Here is a 15,906-nt window from a genome sequence, read left to right on the forward strand (position 1 = left end):
TCAATGGCTGCTTGGCAAAGAGAATCAAATATCGCCAACGCCCGTTACTAAATTACTAATACTAATACTACTACCACTACTACTCAGGTAAAACTATTAGTCCCATCGATACCTTGTAGCTAAGAAGAAACTAAAACATTTCCAAAGCGCGCTTCTAGAATTCTTGCCCGCTCGTACTTTCTTTTAAAATTCTTCTCGATTTGAGGAGAAATACACGTAAATTCACCCCACGTTTTTAGGTACTTGTGGGTGCTTGTAGGTACTTGTGGGTGTTTGTAGGTACTAGTGGGTGCTTGTAGGTACTTGTGGGTGTTTGTAGGTATTTGTGGGTGTTTGTAGGTACTTGTGGATGTTTGTAGGTACTTGTGGGTACTCGAGGGTGCTTGTAGGTACTTATGGGTACTTGAGGGTGCTTGTAGGTACTTTTGGGTACTTGAGGGTGCTTGTTGGTACTTGTGGGTGTTTTTAGGTACTTGTGGGTGCTTGTAGGTACTTGTGGGTGTTTGTAGGTACTTGTGGGTGTTTGTAGGTACTTGTGGGTGCTTGTCGGTACTTGTGGGTGTTTGTAGGTACTTGTGGGTACTCGAGGGTGCTTGTAGGTACTTGTGGGTACTTGAGGGTGCTTGTAGGTACTTGTGGGTACTTGAGGGTGCTTGTAGGTATTTGTGGGTGTTTGTAGCTACTTGTGGGTGCTTGTAGGTACTTGTGGGTGTTTGTCGGTACTTGTGGGTGCTTGTCGGTACTTGTGGGTGCTTGTAGGTACTTGTGGGTGCTTGTAGGTACTTGTAGGTACTTGTGGGTGTTTGTAGGTACTTGTGGGTGTTTGTAGGTACTTGTGGGTGTTGGTAGGTACTTGAGGGTACTCGAGGGTGCTTGAAGGTACTTGTGGGTACTTGAGGGTGCTTGTAGGTACTTGAGGGTGCTTGTAGGTACTTGTGGGTGTTTGTAGGTACTTGTGGGTGTTTGTAGGTACTTGTGGCTGCTTGTCGGTACTTGTGGGTGCTTGTAGGTACTTGTGGGTGTTTGTAGGTACTTGAGGGTGCTTGAAGGTACTTGTAGGTACTTGTGGGTGTTTGAAGGTACTTGTGGGTACTCGAGGGTGCTTGTAGGTACTTGTGGGTACTTGAGGGTGCTTGTGGGTGTTTGTAGGTACTTGTGGGTGTTTTTAGGTACTTGTGGGTGCTTGTAGGTACTTGTGGGTGTTTGTAGGTACTAGTGGGTGCTTGTAGGTACTTGTGGGTGTTTGTAGGTATTTGTGGGTGTTTGTAGGTATTTGTGGGTGTTTGTAGGTACTTGTGGGTGCTTGTAGGTACTTGAGGGTGTTTGTAGGTACTTGTGGGTGTTTTTAGGTACTTGTGGGTGCTTGTAAGTACTTGTGGGTGTTTGTAGGTACTAGTGGGTGTTTGTAGGTATTTGTGGGTGTTTGTAGGTACTTGAGGGTGTTTGTAGGTACTTGTGGGTGTTTGTAGGTACTTGTGGGTGCTCTCCCCGGGTGCTTGTGGGTACTTGCCCCGGGTGTTTGTGGGTTCTTGCCCCGAGTGCTTGTGGGTACTTACCCAAACTTTTAATGATTTACGTTTTTTTTTTTGAAGTATCATTATAAATAAATGTCTGATTGAGCCAAAGTTATGGTCCCCTTTATATATTTTTCTGCTTAGTGCAGATTTTGAAAATGTAAAACATTTTCTTAACATTCTTAATTAAAATGAAGACTGAAGGAACAGATATTAATCAAAAATGTCTTGATTAGAATCAAGACCTAAAAAGTTTCGATAAGACTGAGGTTATCACGTGACTGAAGGAACAGATATTCATTTTTCTTTTTAATTGAAACTTAAAGGCATGCTTAAGAAAAAACAACGTTACATTACCGTTTTCCGTTGAAATAAATTATTTTACTGGTAATCAATTTCAAAAATTTACTTATCTCGGCTTTTCGACCACAATTCCATTCCCCGAAAACATTTTATCATTACATTAAAACTTTTGGGAGATAACGTGTCAAAATCAGCTATGAAACAATAAAAAACTGTAATAGCGGTCTGTTTAGCCATGACAACAACCTTTTAAAAGTTACAAGCACTATATCACCCTTTCGAGACTAACAGGACCTGAGCAAACTATAGCTTAACCTGCTACTAGTACGACCAGGGAGAATTGATGTAAACTGGAGTTGAAATTTCATCATGTGCGTCCTGCGGCCCTGAAACTCTCCCATAGTGTGTAGTAGTGTGAGAACATAATTGTTTCGCTGTTATCTGCCAAAATCAATCTTTCTAGGTAGTGCCGCCTCCTCACTTGAATTTTTCATGATATATTAAGGTTTGAACGAACAAAATTCTAGATTACTATTTTCAGTACCATGTCCCTCTGCTAACTTGAAGCAAACTTTCCTCCCTTTTTGCTGCTCATTACCGATGTCACTCCCTTGACTTTCAGTTCGTTATAACTACTATCATGAGTTTATTTATTTCAAACCAAAATATAAAAAAAATGGATTCTTTTTCCTTTTGTGCTACTTAGAATTTACAAATGTATATAACGTTGTGCCGTGCCATATCAAATACTCTTTAACCATTGTTAGAAACTAGAGAGAGAAATTGGGCATGCCCTGAACTATGAGAAAGAACAATACGACGGTTGACTAAAGTACACTTGATATTACGTCATTTTGCAAAACCGCGAAAAAAATTGAATTTGGCGCCATTGGTTTTAGAATAATTACAAGTCGGGAAAACCAAAATATTACCTCTCCGTGTCGAGATTATATAAACTTAAGTATCCAATGAAAACGTCGACCTTTTTGCCCTCATCCTTTCCCGCGCTTTGCGCTTCCGCATTTCATCCTTACTCTCAACATTATCTTCCTCCATTTTACATACAAAAATCGAATACTCACAAAAAGGAGCGGCAAAAACCTGCTGGCTCTTTACAACCACTTAATTTGACTTAATATCCAACTTCCAAACACAAATATTTACTGGTAGATAAATTGACAACCTACAAGCAAAGAAAAATTCTCAAGAATGGCTCCCGCAAATTTAAAAGGTCTATTTTCAACTAGGTTTTTTTGAAATTTTTGGTCTAACTGTTATCTACACCTAGATGGTTTTCAGAGAAACAAACAAGGAGCATAAACACAATAATGGAAGCTTCAGTTTTATTTAAAACATGTGAAACAATTATCATCTCTGCAAATAGCTTACACATGTCTTTTTTACCAATGCCTAACCGTTTGGATTTTTCTAAAGCAATCTCAGCACCAAAAAATATTTTTTGATACAAAATAAATGTTTTATATTCTTATTAAGAATAAAACAAAAGGATAAAAAAGATCTGTCCTCTCGTAATTTTTTAAGCTTTTATCAAGATTACTCTATACAACAGTAACAAGGAGTATAAACCCATTAGTGGAAGCAGTATTTTTTTTCCGAAACAATCTCGCTTATGTTTATCCTCTCTAGGCTTCGCTAAATACGTATTTCTCTTACGTAAAATATTAATAGACAGGCAAGGATTCATACCATTAAAGAAGGAGAGCAATATTATCCATATTTTCATTTCATATACAGAGAAAAGAAATTATTATGTTTCTGAGAGGAGCTTCCCATTTTTGTTGTTGTTTTGAAAAATATATCGCAATGCACGGGCCTTAATAGATATAGGAGGCAATGAATGAAATATATCACAATGCACAGGCCTTGATAGATATAGGAGGCAACGAAGGAAATATATCGCATGCACGGGCCTTGGTAGATATAGGAGGCAATGATAATCTCTCTCTTTGCACGAGAGATTTATCTTTAATATTTAAATAAATATAATTATTTTTAATTATTTTAATCTTCAATAATTAACATTAATAATAGTTAAATCGTTTAAAATAAAGTTATACCTATTATCATCTCAAACTTTGCTAATATTGACGTTTAAAGTGAAGGGTACCCCTCTTGCCCGCTTTTTTCAAATTTGGGGTATATATACGATTCGATTCCATTATAATAGTAAGGAAAAAGCGCAATTGCGAAAACCTTTGGTGGAGATCCCACCTTAGGGAGGCTAGACGTTTCTCGTAACCCTAGCTGATCGCCGCGTATATCCTAAAACCAAACGATGATAATGGAGTAGAAGCCAATGATATAGATTGGTGTCTATGTGGAATAGACTTTGTGGATGGTGGTGTTAGAAGCCAGTGTAAGTGCAGACTGGTGTCAATGTGGGATTGACAAAGAATAGAAGATGGTGGTGGTGGAAGCCAGAAAAGTACCAGACCGGTGTTCTTATGGGATGGACGAAGACCAAACATGGTGGTGTGAGAACTCAAGTATAGACTAGCCAAAGGAGAGAAATACAATTTTCCAAATTTCTGTGAACTGTCAATGCGGTCCGGAAATTGGGAACACGTTTGCTCCGATACGCAAACTGCGAACGCGGTCACGTGGGTGTAACAACGGACAGACAGACACACAGACAGACACACACACACACACACAGACAGACACGGCCGTTACAGAACCTCTCCTGGACTACGTCACACGGAGAGGTAAAAATGTTCCACTGCGAAGCATGCCGGTCACGAATGGGAATGTAACGTCTTTAGGAACCTTTTAAAACGAAAAACCATAAACGTACTCTCCCAAAAGTTTTAATGTAATGATAAAATGTTTTCGGGGAATGGAATTGTGGTCGAAAAGCCGAGATAAGTAAATTTTTGAAATTGATTACCAGTAAAATAATTTATTTCAACGGAAAACGGTAATGTAACGTTGTTTTTTCTTAAGCATGCCTTTAAGTTTCAATTAAAAAGAAAAATGAATTATAATAGAAGAGGAACTTAATTATCACGTTCTATTATAATAGAAGATGAACTTAATTATCACGTTCTATTATAATAGAAGAGGAAATTAATTATCACGTTAATTATCAGTTCTATCACATATGAAAGGTTTTTTTAAATGATTAGATGGTCTCAAACATATACTAATTATACAAATAATCTTTCAATTGCGTTTGTTTTATATTTCGTCCCGATCTTGACTGTTTTTGCCTAGTAGTTCCGGATGTTGATGGCTTGGAAGGGCTGACCATAACGGTGCTGCAATCTGAGTCTTTCAATATTTTTGAACTAATCATCAACTCTTCTTGTTTTCTTAATGGCTTTGAGACGGAGCATTTCTTATCTTTGGTGGAACATTTCGTTGTTTTTGTCCTTTTGATATTTGTTCGGGTCTTCTTCACCTTTGGCTTAGGCTTGGTTATAACTGTCCGCACTTTTGACTTACTCCCCATCCCATAGAGCATGCAGCGCAAATTTTGGCCACCTACTCCTCTCCTACCTCTTTTTTCATTTCGTTTGCAAGTAGCCGCTCTGATTAGATCTGCTATTTTAGCGTGGACGAGCTTACGTTGAAACACCACTCTAAATTTTTCAAGCTGTTCACTAGAGAATCCACACTCTTCAACCTCTGGTATGTCCCTGACTATGGAATGAAACTGAATTTTAAAATCTTCATCGTCTTTTATCCGGTTCGCTGTTTCCTCTGAAAGAAATACAATTTAATACCAAATACATCATCTTTTGATACAGCCAAAACCAATACTTACTAATAGCTTTTCCTGGAAAGGGGCTCCTGGACCAAAACCTATATGAATCCACGACTGCTTTCATTATTTTCATGACGTACGGTATTAAGGTCATATTTGCAATAAACAAACCACCATTGTTTATCTGCTTTAAGGCTGCTGGAATGTCTTCTTTCAATTGTTCAAAATTTCGAATTGATAGCGCAATTTCATATAATGAAAGGGCTTCTTGATGTTGTTTTGGCGTCAAACGCATTTTACCTCCTTTTAGTCTCTTTTCAGTTTGAATGAAACCTTTATTTAACTTCCAGATTTCCCCCATGACCTCACCAACAATTCTATTCATCGAGTAAAGACGATCAGTCTTTAAATGGCGTAGCTTAACTTTTTTCACTTGGTCAAGGCTAATGTCAAAATCATACGGTCGTTTAGTTGAGAATACTTTGTCAATCTTATTTTCTACATTTTCTTCTAAATCTTTGAGTCGCTTTCCTCTAGCTCTTTTGTCAACCACCTTCCAACCGATCCAGTGGATAACATTCAACAGTTCAGATTGACATTCAATATCGTATTGTAGAACAGGATCAGGCTCCCCTTCTCGATAAATTAGTTCATAAATCCATTTACTCCAGGAATGCAAGAACATTGTATAGCCCCCACGAGCGGCATCTTCGTGTTTCGAATAAAATACATCATATTGAGAATTCATACCTTCCTACAATTCATTCAAACTACCATTGTTCCACATAGAATCTAGTAGCCTTTTTCTTTTATTATTGTTTTTGAAAAAGTCGTCAGAATTGGCAGCCTCCTTTAAACGGTGAGCTTCGTTATTTCCATCAATCGGGTCAATCCCAATTATCCCATTCATTTTCAATAATAAAATTCTAAACTTGCTAAGCTAAGCCTAGGATTATAAAACGCGCAAGGAACACGTCTGCCGTAGCAGACGATCATAAGATGACTGAAAAAAAGCCATGAACTACTTTCTTAAACAAATAAATAAAAAAAATAATAAAGACGGAAATGACGTCAGCGTTAGTTCCGGCTACCTCTTATTGGCTGTCCCGGGTAGGGGGAGAGGGGAAGCGCTTCAGCTCCGCCATAGAGATACATAGAGTCACTGTTGAGGCCGATTGTTGCTGACGTCACAGCATTTATGTATTTTACGTCATTATGGGGAAAAAAAGGCCATGCGACACTCTGCGGCGGCGGCGGTAACTAAAATATTTTTTTTTAATTTAATGCTGGAATATGATTGGTTAACTTATTTAAGTCATGCGCACAGCGTCACGAACGAAAAATGCGGAGAGAGGAAACGGATCTTGGAACACGTGGAGTTTAATTATGCTGTTGGCCCGGGTATTATTTATTTTAATTAAATTTTCGAATTAATTTATATATTTATGTTCAAGATAAAAATGAAATCAATGGAAAGCAACTATAATAGTGTTTCTCTGGGGAGAGAGAGGAATATATATTTTATTCTTTAACAAACTGTTAGCCTTTGCAACACTTTACTGCCCTTGAAAAAGGATTAATTTTGTAAGTTTTTTCCTTACAGCTTCTTTTTTAAGTTCATTGTTAATGTCTTTGCTGATTTTATGTAAACGAATTTTTAAGTAAATTTTGACAATTCGTTTTATTTAAGCGTTGACATGATGTTGAGAGCCCAGTTCATCGTCAAACATATGCTCGGCTAATGATGAAAATACGTCTGTATTGAGGAGTTGCCTCAAAACCAAGCACTCAATTCTCAAGTCAATGTTTTTTGCCGCAGTTTTAATTGGACCAAAATACCGCAACGCTTTCTCTGTTAAACCACAAATCTTTACTACATCAGCTGAGGGATGGCGAAGCCCACCGTTGTCTTTCAAATGTAAGAAAAGCTTGTATGGGTTATTTGGTTCAATTTCACTTTCAATTGTGGCGCCTAAGCATATTTTGCATTTTAGTTCTTTTTGCAATTTCTTTACTACGAAACCACTCATATAGTAAACTATATTTTCCCTAAATACGTTTGATGTTGATTTTTCATCATTTAGAAATGCAATAAAGACATCAGGGTCATCTAAATCATTGGCATCATCTGAACCAACATTGGTTTCTCTGTTCGGAGTTAAACTCTCACACAGATTTGGAACGTGAGTGTTGTCTAAAGCAACAACATTTCCACTTTTTGATGATTCAATTTTTGTCACAAGGGTGTTTTTGTATGCTGCAGTGAATTGACGACAGCTTGGATTATTGTTCCAGCCTCCTCTTTGTCGAATTGTAGTGAAATACAATTCAAGATGGTCTTGGGACAGTTTGGAAGTTAAAAGATACCTTCAAAAGGAATGAGTGGTTTTGATATTGATCAAAAGAGATTTAGTGTTTTTAACAAATACTTTAGTGGTGCATCATTCGGTGTAATATATTTCTCCGCAATTTCTAGCACACTGTGAATTGTAACTGTAAATCCCAAAATGGCGGTTTTCCTGGCACTTTCTAGAATTAAGTTGCCTTCGGTGTCAGTCAAATTTAGAAGAAGTTCCTTTGTCTTTAAAAGATCCCTTTTTGTAATTTCGAAATTTGAAGGTCTAATTGCTGCCTTAAAACCTTTACTCATAGGGTTTCTCGAATTTAAAACATCAAACAATCTGTGGAAGTCCAAGAGAGGAAAGATATGTCGAAGGTCTCGAGACATAATAAAGGTAAAAAATTCTATCTACCTATCAATACATGATATAAATTTTGATGTTGGGCCACTTTCTTGGAATACTGGATCCCCAGCCTCCTTCAAAAACTCTATACCCTTCGATACAGAGCTGCTAATGGTTTGCGCTGCCAAGTTTACTTTTTTTTGGCTTTTAAAATTTATGTGAAATTTAGTAAGCTTGTTTGCCAAGGTTAAACCCTCGTAATCTTGGTAGCTATGTAAGATGGCTACATATCCCCAGTCAATTCGCTAAATAAATACGCATTGTTAACATTATATAACTTTAGAAAAGAGTTGATTTTTTTGTACTTCGCCAGTGCGTTGGTCAAGCAAAACACCATAGTGCTCCCATAAATTTCTCATAAGTTTCAGCATGTGGCATGCGTCGAGAATAAAATATACCTTCTCACTAGTATCTGCTGAATGGTGTAAAATAACTGAGTCAGAAACAGTGTACACCTAAAGTAAAGTCTAAAGAACAAGGTCAAAAACAATATAGTACCAGGGTTCGGGAAACTGCTCTGTATAAAATCTTTCGAGATTATAACTCCAAGTAATTGAGCCATTGTGAGGTTGCTTTTTAGCCCATCACAGACAAGAGCGACACATTTAGCCCCGGTTTTGTGTATATTGAAAATACACTCTGTAACCAGAGTTTTCAACATGGAGCTGGGGGTTCCATGAACCAGGAAATAGCCTACTGGCAATTTCCAATGTGCATTTATAGCAACGGCCATAAAAACTAGAGCTGATGTTGCAATCTCGTCGGAATCTTGAGCGCAATGGCCCAACCCCAAGTTAACATAGCCGGAAAACTCTTTTCCTGTCCATTCCGTATGTTTTTTAATAGACATTTCATCCAAGGAGAGCGCTATTAATATTGGATGTTTTGATTTTTCCACCTCAGATTTGATAAACCCGAAGCTTTCGGCAGTGAACCCGGGTTGGCCATCAATTTTATTTGTCCATTCACGTAAGGTGTTTGGATGGGGCAAACAAAACGTTTTCCTTAAAAATTCATTCGCTTTAGGCGAATAGAAGTGGACCGTCAAGGCAAAGCTTCGAATTTCTTGAGTATATTTTTGCTTGGTTTTGTTTTTTAATCCTGAATGTCTTAAAATTTTAAACATTTCTTTTGCAGTAGGTCCGAATCGCTCTTGAATGTCCAGTGCATTTTCTTCTAAAAGAAGATTTTGCTTTTTCAATTCGCGGAGCACATCTTTAAGTGAAGAAAGCTTCAAATCCTTTCGCCGCCTTGTCTGATAAGCCATCTTAAGTTTTTTGCAAAGTGATAGATTCTTTTTTTTCTCTTTTTGTAGTGCATATTCGAGGGCCATTGAGTGCATGGATGTTTGACTAGATTTCTATTAAGTAATATTTAATTTTAAGTGAATTTAATGTTATTATTTAACCACAAGTTTAATATAGTTGAGATTTCTAACATCTGTTTTTACTATCTGATGACCCGATGAAGATTGAACACTACTGCGGTTCCTGAAATATGTCTTCAAAAACCCATAAAAGAGACTTACTAAATGAACTAATAGAGTAATTATTCGAAGCTCAGCCACCTACATGATCGTCATTGTCTGTTATTCTTGGCATCTCCTGATTTTCACTATCTTCTTGTGCATACATTGCATCATCGATATTCTCAATTATATCTATGCTTATATGAGAAGCTTCATTTATCGCGACCTCGTTTGAAGTGTTCTCCGCAATTCCTGCACGCTTTTCATTTCAAATAACATTAACAAAACTGACATTAAATATTGTGAAAATATTTACTTCTGGGTGATTGCTAGCTTGACTAATGACTACTTCATTGCTATAGAAACAGATATCAGGGATTGATGTATATGGTGGTGTGAGATGTTGGGTCACGACTGAACTAGGCAATGCATGGCTCTGTGCTAAACCTCTCTTGTCATGTTTGCTATAGGTGCGCTATTAGATCACGTATAATGTATTGCAATTCCGAATTACACTTTATACAATCATTATGTATACTTTTGAACCAGATTCATTAAATCTTAAGTAAAACAATGAAGGTATTGCGTCTTCCTTTAGAAATTTCCGTTTGTTACTGTCTCCACGTACGCGAAAGTCACTTTCCCGAAAGTGATCACCGCAAACGAAATTATTACTACCGGGGGCTAAGTCTGACCGTTTGATGGCAGCAAGCCATTTATGGCATAGCAATTTGTTTGAAAGTGGGAATCTTAATAACAGTAAAACAGCGAGTATTAATTATGAAATAAAACTCACAAAAATGAAAAACATGCCAGTGAAATGATGTTTTATTTGATGTTGAAATGCTTCTACATTCGAGAACCAAGCAAATTTTAACCATTTTTAAATTTATAAACTTACTTTCACATATGTGCCAAAATTCAGGTTTTTATTTAATTGAAATGTACAAAATAAATCATTAGTTTCTCCGTCCGCCGCTAGGTGGCCAACGTCTTGTTTTCCCCATAGCATATAAAATGGGTAAATAGCGTAAAATCGGCATCCAAAAAGCGCGTGTTTCTCTTCCGATAAGTGTGTCTAGGTTATTAATAGTATTCTAATGTCTATGATCTCCGCAGATTACAAGACATCTATGGTTTAAGCTAGGACGATCCCCAGAGCCACCCTTTTTTCTTCTATCCCCTTTTGTTATTATCTATCTCGAAATTTTGTTCTTGTATTCATAATTTTCATCTTCTTGGCTTCACAACAAACTAGATTTTCGTTTCGAAATAACCGTATGTGAATATTTATTAGCAAAATCAAGAATTTTCTATTTCTTTAAAACAGACAGCTAAGCAGACTACACTAGTTTGAAGCGATTTTTCCTCTTTCCCTTTCCAACGACCATATCAAAGGACTAAGATCTACCGTACCTTGTCCATGAGCAATACTGTCTGAATATGGTATTTGGTGGTTCGAGGATGTCTCGCGTGTTTTAACGTTATGCGGCTGCCTATGGCGTCTTGTATACTTCCTCCCGTATTGTGGTCATTATTTTCTGAAAATGCATAAATGCGAAAACAATTGTGAAATACAATTCATTACTATGCATTGTATTTCACAATTGTTTTCGCCAATTTGTTTTATGTTTCTGGTGCTTATTGTGATGAGACATCAACCGACGTTACTATCGCGTCCATTTTGTTTTGTAATCGCTTCCACGCCGAACCTTAAACCAAGGAGTATAAATGTCTGAACTACTTTCAATCGCGAGTTTGAAAATTCATCAGTCACTAGTAAACTAACCAAAACGGCGAGACCAAATTGTCGCGTATCGTCTTTTGTTGCGTGTTCTCTTTATGAACAGCTAGAGATGATTTAACTTTAGTTAAAAGAAACGTTAGCAGGCATGCTTATAACTAAGAATATTACGCCTTTTCCAAAATATTGTGGTTTATCTTCATTTACTACCCAAATAATGTTACACCTTCTCCAAGATATTGTTGTTCATTTTCACTTACTTCAGAAATTATGTTACGCATTTAGCTTCATTTACTTCCCAAATAATGTTACGCCTTTTCCAAAATATTGTTGTTTATCTTTATGTACTTCCCAAATAATATTACGTCTTTTCCAAAATATTGTGGTTTATCTTCTTTTACTTCCCAAATAATGTTACGCCTTTTCCATATTTTGTTTATCTTCATTTATTTCCGAAATAATCTACGCATTTTAGCAAAATATCGTTGTTTATTTTAAAAATTGGAGCTTTCTTCAAATATTTTTCTACCCTGGTATGAGAATTGTAAATGTTTCAACGAGTGTTTAAATTTCATAGCTATATTTCCGTCGCGAGACCTTGTTATTACGTTTACCCCTCCCCCCTAATAGTTTTTCAAGTTTGAGGGCAGAATGCGTTTAGGCGCGCAACGGTCTTTATGGCGGTATATACATGCACTTTTCAAATTTTCCAAAATTTTGACCAACTTGCGGCAGGTTTAGAATTTTTTCACTATTTTTTCGAACTCCCCGTGGTCTAATTAGTCGGAAACCAGTGTTGGTTGGGTTAGTTAGGTAAAGTAAAATCCTACCCAGACATCGCTAGCACGTTTGCTCCGGTTTATAACTGCAAAAGACAGACACTCACACACACCCCGAAACGTTCATTGTAATACTTTTCCGCGACGTGTCTAACAATAGACCTATTCACACTTATGGCCGCGCATGAGCAGTTACAATGTTTGGCGGCATGAGTTTTACGTTTCTATGAAGTAAACATGTAAACTTAAATACGATGGACGTGTGGGAGAACGTTTTACCTCTCCGAGTGACGTATGTCACGGAGAGGTTCTAATTTACACGTGTCTGTGTGTCTGTCTGTTGTTACACCCACGTGACCGCGTTCGCAGTTTGCAAATCGCAGCAAACGTGTTTTCAATTTCCGGACCGCATTTACAGTTCCCGGAAATTTCGAAAATTGTAGTCCATTGCCTGTCTTACACCACCATCATCTGGTCTTTTTGTCCATCCCACATGGACGCCAGTCTGTACATATTGGCTTCTATCTTCATCATATCGTTAAGGTTAAGACAAACGTAGCGATCGGCTAGGGTTACGAGAAACGTTTAAACTCCCAATAGCTTCCATCAAAGGTTCACGCAATTGCGCTGTTCTTACCTGTAGCTGCGATCCGAAACCTTTATAGTATTACCTATTTGAGTATGGCGAAGCAACCGGCGTATGCTTCATTTCAAACGCCAATATTAGTCAAGTGTCTCAAGAATGATTAATTGTTCTTTTTTAAAACGATGTAACGCTCAATAAGACGAATAACTAACGAAGAAAATGTTTAAAATTAATTATATTTATTTTAGTATTTAAGATATTCTTTTTTTTTTCAACTCAAAATTAATACGAAAAGGGTTAAAAAGTAGTCTATGTGATTTTTTGTGTGTGTCCGTCCGTTGTTACACTAGTGCGCCGCGTTAGCAGTTCGCCTTGTGTTGATGTGTAAAGAACCATAATATTCCCTTTTCCATAATATAAAGTGAAAATGTGGAAATATTTTTCGTAATTACGATGCCTTTAGTAGTTTCGTAGCTTTGAAACTCTGTTTCATTTTGATATTCCAAGGATATTTTATAACATTATTATTTGAAATGGCTGTTTATATATTAATTAAGCTATACTACATCTGTATATAGAATAATCCTTGCTATAGCTATTACAAGAAGAATTTAAGGCATATATTTCGTAGGGTAAATGAAGTATTATCCGTAATAGGCTAAGTGATCCAAAGAGGAAGTAATTGAGACCCGAGATGAAGTAAACTATGGGTTTTGATTTTCTTGTATGTAGAGACATTAATGGTTCAGAGTGAGCAGAAAGTTAAGTACACGATTAAATAATAAGGTCTAGATTTTATAATAGAAGTAAGCACCAATGTTTCAATTAGATCAGTGGAAGGGCTAAACGTAAGCCGGTTTTGTTTTCGGTGTTTTCATTCTTGTTATGGTGCGCATTTACTTTCATTGCGTATAACCACAAACAAGAAGGAATTTACTATAAGAAGACCCAAGTAGTGAGATTTTACGCTCCTACTCTTACACCGGTGTTAGTGCACAAGTAAGCCCCACCCCTTTCATGTCCGTCATTGCTCTGCGCATTCCTATTGGATCCTGTGGAGATAGGTCATACAGAAGCAAATGACGTATTCCGACTACAGAAAAACAAAACCTCGAGCAAAGTTAACAAAAAATGGAGGCTGCCAGCGGTGCTGAAACGGTATGCGAATGGTTTTAATTGCCATTAACAAGTTAGTTAAAGGCTTTGAACCTAAATTAATGGATTTTGAATAAGTGTCCCTACGTGAAAATCGTTCGTTCTATAATTGTTTCTAAATCGAATCAAGTTTACAAGTTCGTGAGTTCCAAAAACCAAACCAAGGCTTAACGAGAAGGCAAAAGAGATAGATGGTGGAAAACATAGAGTAAGATAAAATAATAAGTCCCGCCTTGGTTTCCACTATCCTCCCACCCATGAGGGGGGGAATGTTGACTATCACGTGCGCACCGGACGCCTTTTTAGGCCTTCTTATAGTAAATTCCTTGCCACAAATCGGCTTTGGTGATATTGAACGTTAACACTCGTGTTGGCAAACTAAGAATATCGTTGAGGTGAAACGAGACAATACTGTTTATACTCAAAATTGTTGTGAATATAGCTATGAGAATATGGGGTTAACAGTTAAGGCGTAGACAATTGGGCCTTTTCAACACATAAAGGTTAACACTCTCCTAAAGTTATACACTTCATTTCCTGTTGTTGTTCCAATTGACTATTTTCCATGTGTCCATGACATATCTTTATTGGTTGTAAAATGTGTTCTGCTCTACTGTATATTTGCTATGCTTGGAATACTGCTTTAATCATTCGTAAATTTAAAAAATAAAAAAAGAGAAATCATTCTACATCAAGGCTAATAAGTTTGTGCTAGTAGTCCTTCTCTTGACTCGGAGAGGTAAAATTTGGTTTTTTCCAACTTGTTGTAATTAAATATTAAAATAAAATGCCAAGTACTAAAAACCAAGAAAGTACAATTAAAACCATGTTTAGAACTGAAATGTTTAAGTTTTAATGGAAACGGGGCATTGATATAAGTATAGGCTAAAACTCACTAAGCCTCGGGATGGGATCATCGCTTCATCGGCGATGTCTGCCGCCGATGCCGTGCCGAAAGCGCTACGTATAAAATGCTCGTAAGCCTTTAATTGGCGCCCAATTTGGTGTGTAGAATTTCATTATCCCTACCTTAATCTTACATCTATCAATTGAATTCGATAAAATTTTACGTAGGAAGTTCAATCCACCTTATTCCCTTTCGCCGGAAGTTAGGCTTACCTCGGGATTCTTGGAGGGGAGTAACGGGAAGAAAATCGTTATTGTCTGCTACAAACGCCAAAAATATGTACTGTAGCAGACGACAGACGAATTTCTTCCCGTTACTCCCCTCCACGTCCAAGAATCCCGAGATAAGCCTGACTTTCGGCGAAAGGGAATAAGGTGGATTAATACATTAGCAACCGGTAATACAACACTGTTTTATGAAAATAAACTCAAACGGGTAACAAATAAGGCAAAAGCAATGGTTACAAAAATACGACTGGCATTTTGGCAACAAACATTATTTCTGCGCATGCTCATCTCTCGAGAATTTTACTACCTTTTTACCCTCGCTCTACCGGTGAAAATGTCTATTAGCAGCTCTCTCAAGTCTCAACGGCATCCGTTTTTATCTATCTCACTTAAGCGCCATTCATGAACTAGTATTTTAGTTTTCCCAACTTTCGGTTACTAAATGCACTAGCAATTTAACAAACACAATTTCACACAATAAAGAAAATATAGTTTTCTTGTATTTGCGATCCCGCCCAGGAACGCGTCTACCAATTTTGAAAGACCTTGGTTTATCAGTTTTTACGGAATTTAGATCAAAAACCACCGGGTGTACAACATGACCTCAAAAATCTCTTTGTAAATATTAAAAAACGCCTCTCTTCTAGAAATTTGATAAATAGCGGATTTTATCGTGAAGCTTAGTAGTAATACTTGCAGTTCTGTAGTAGGATGTATAATTTTAAATCTAGATAAGGTTTTATCTGAAAAGA

At 37.2% G+C, this 15,906-nt stretch overlaps 1 protein-coding gene across 1 annotated transcript; it reads right to left on the reverse strand.

Annotated features, from left to right (window-relative positions):
- Positions 1 to 4,980: 4,980 nt before the first annotated feature.
- LOC149620799 (uncharacterized) lies at positions 4,981 to 6,662 on the reverse strand. Its single transcript, XM_089855813.1, has 3 exons — positions 6,319 to 6,662; positions 5,605 to 6,252; positions 4,981 to 5,540 (listed from the first exon to the last, which is right to left on the reverse strand). Exons 1-3 carry the CDS (start codon positions 6,452 to 6,454, stop codon positions 4,981 to 4,983), a joined length of 1,344 nt encoding a protein of 447 aa, XP_089711939.1. The 5' UTR covers positions 6,455 to 6,662.
- Positions 6,663 to 15,906: the final 9,244 nt, after the last annotated feature.

The sequence above is a fragment of the Phalangium opilio genome, unplaced genomic scaffold (assembly GCF_054372755.1).
Source record: "Phalangium opilio isolate 3A_F unplaced genomic scaffold, DU_Popi_V2 ptg000209l_1, whole genome shotgun sequence".
NCBI classification, from domain to species: domain Eukaryota; kingdom Metazoa; phylum Arthropoda; class Arachnida; order Opiliones; family Phalangiidae; genus Phalangium; species Phalangium opilio.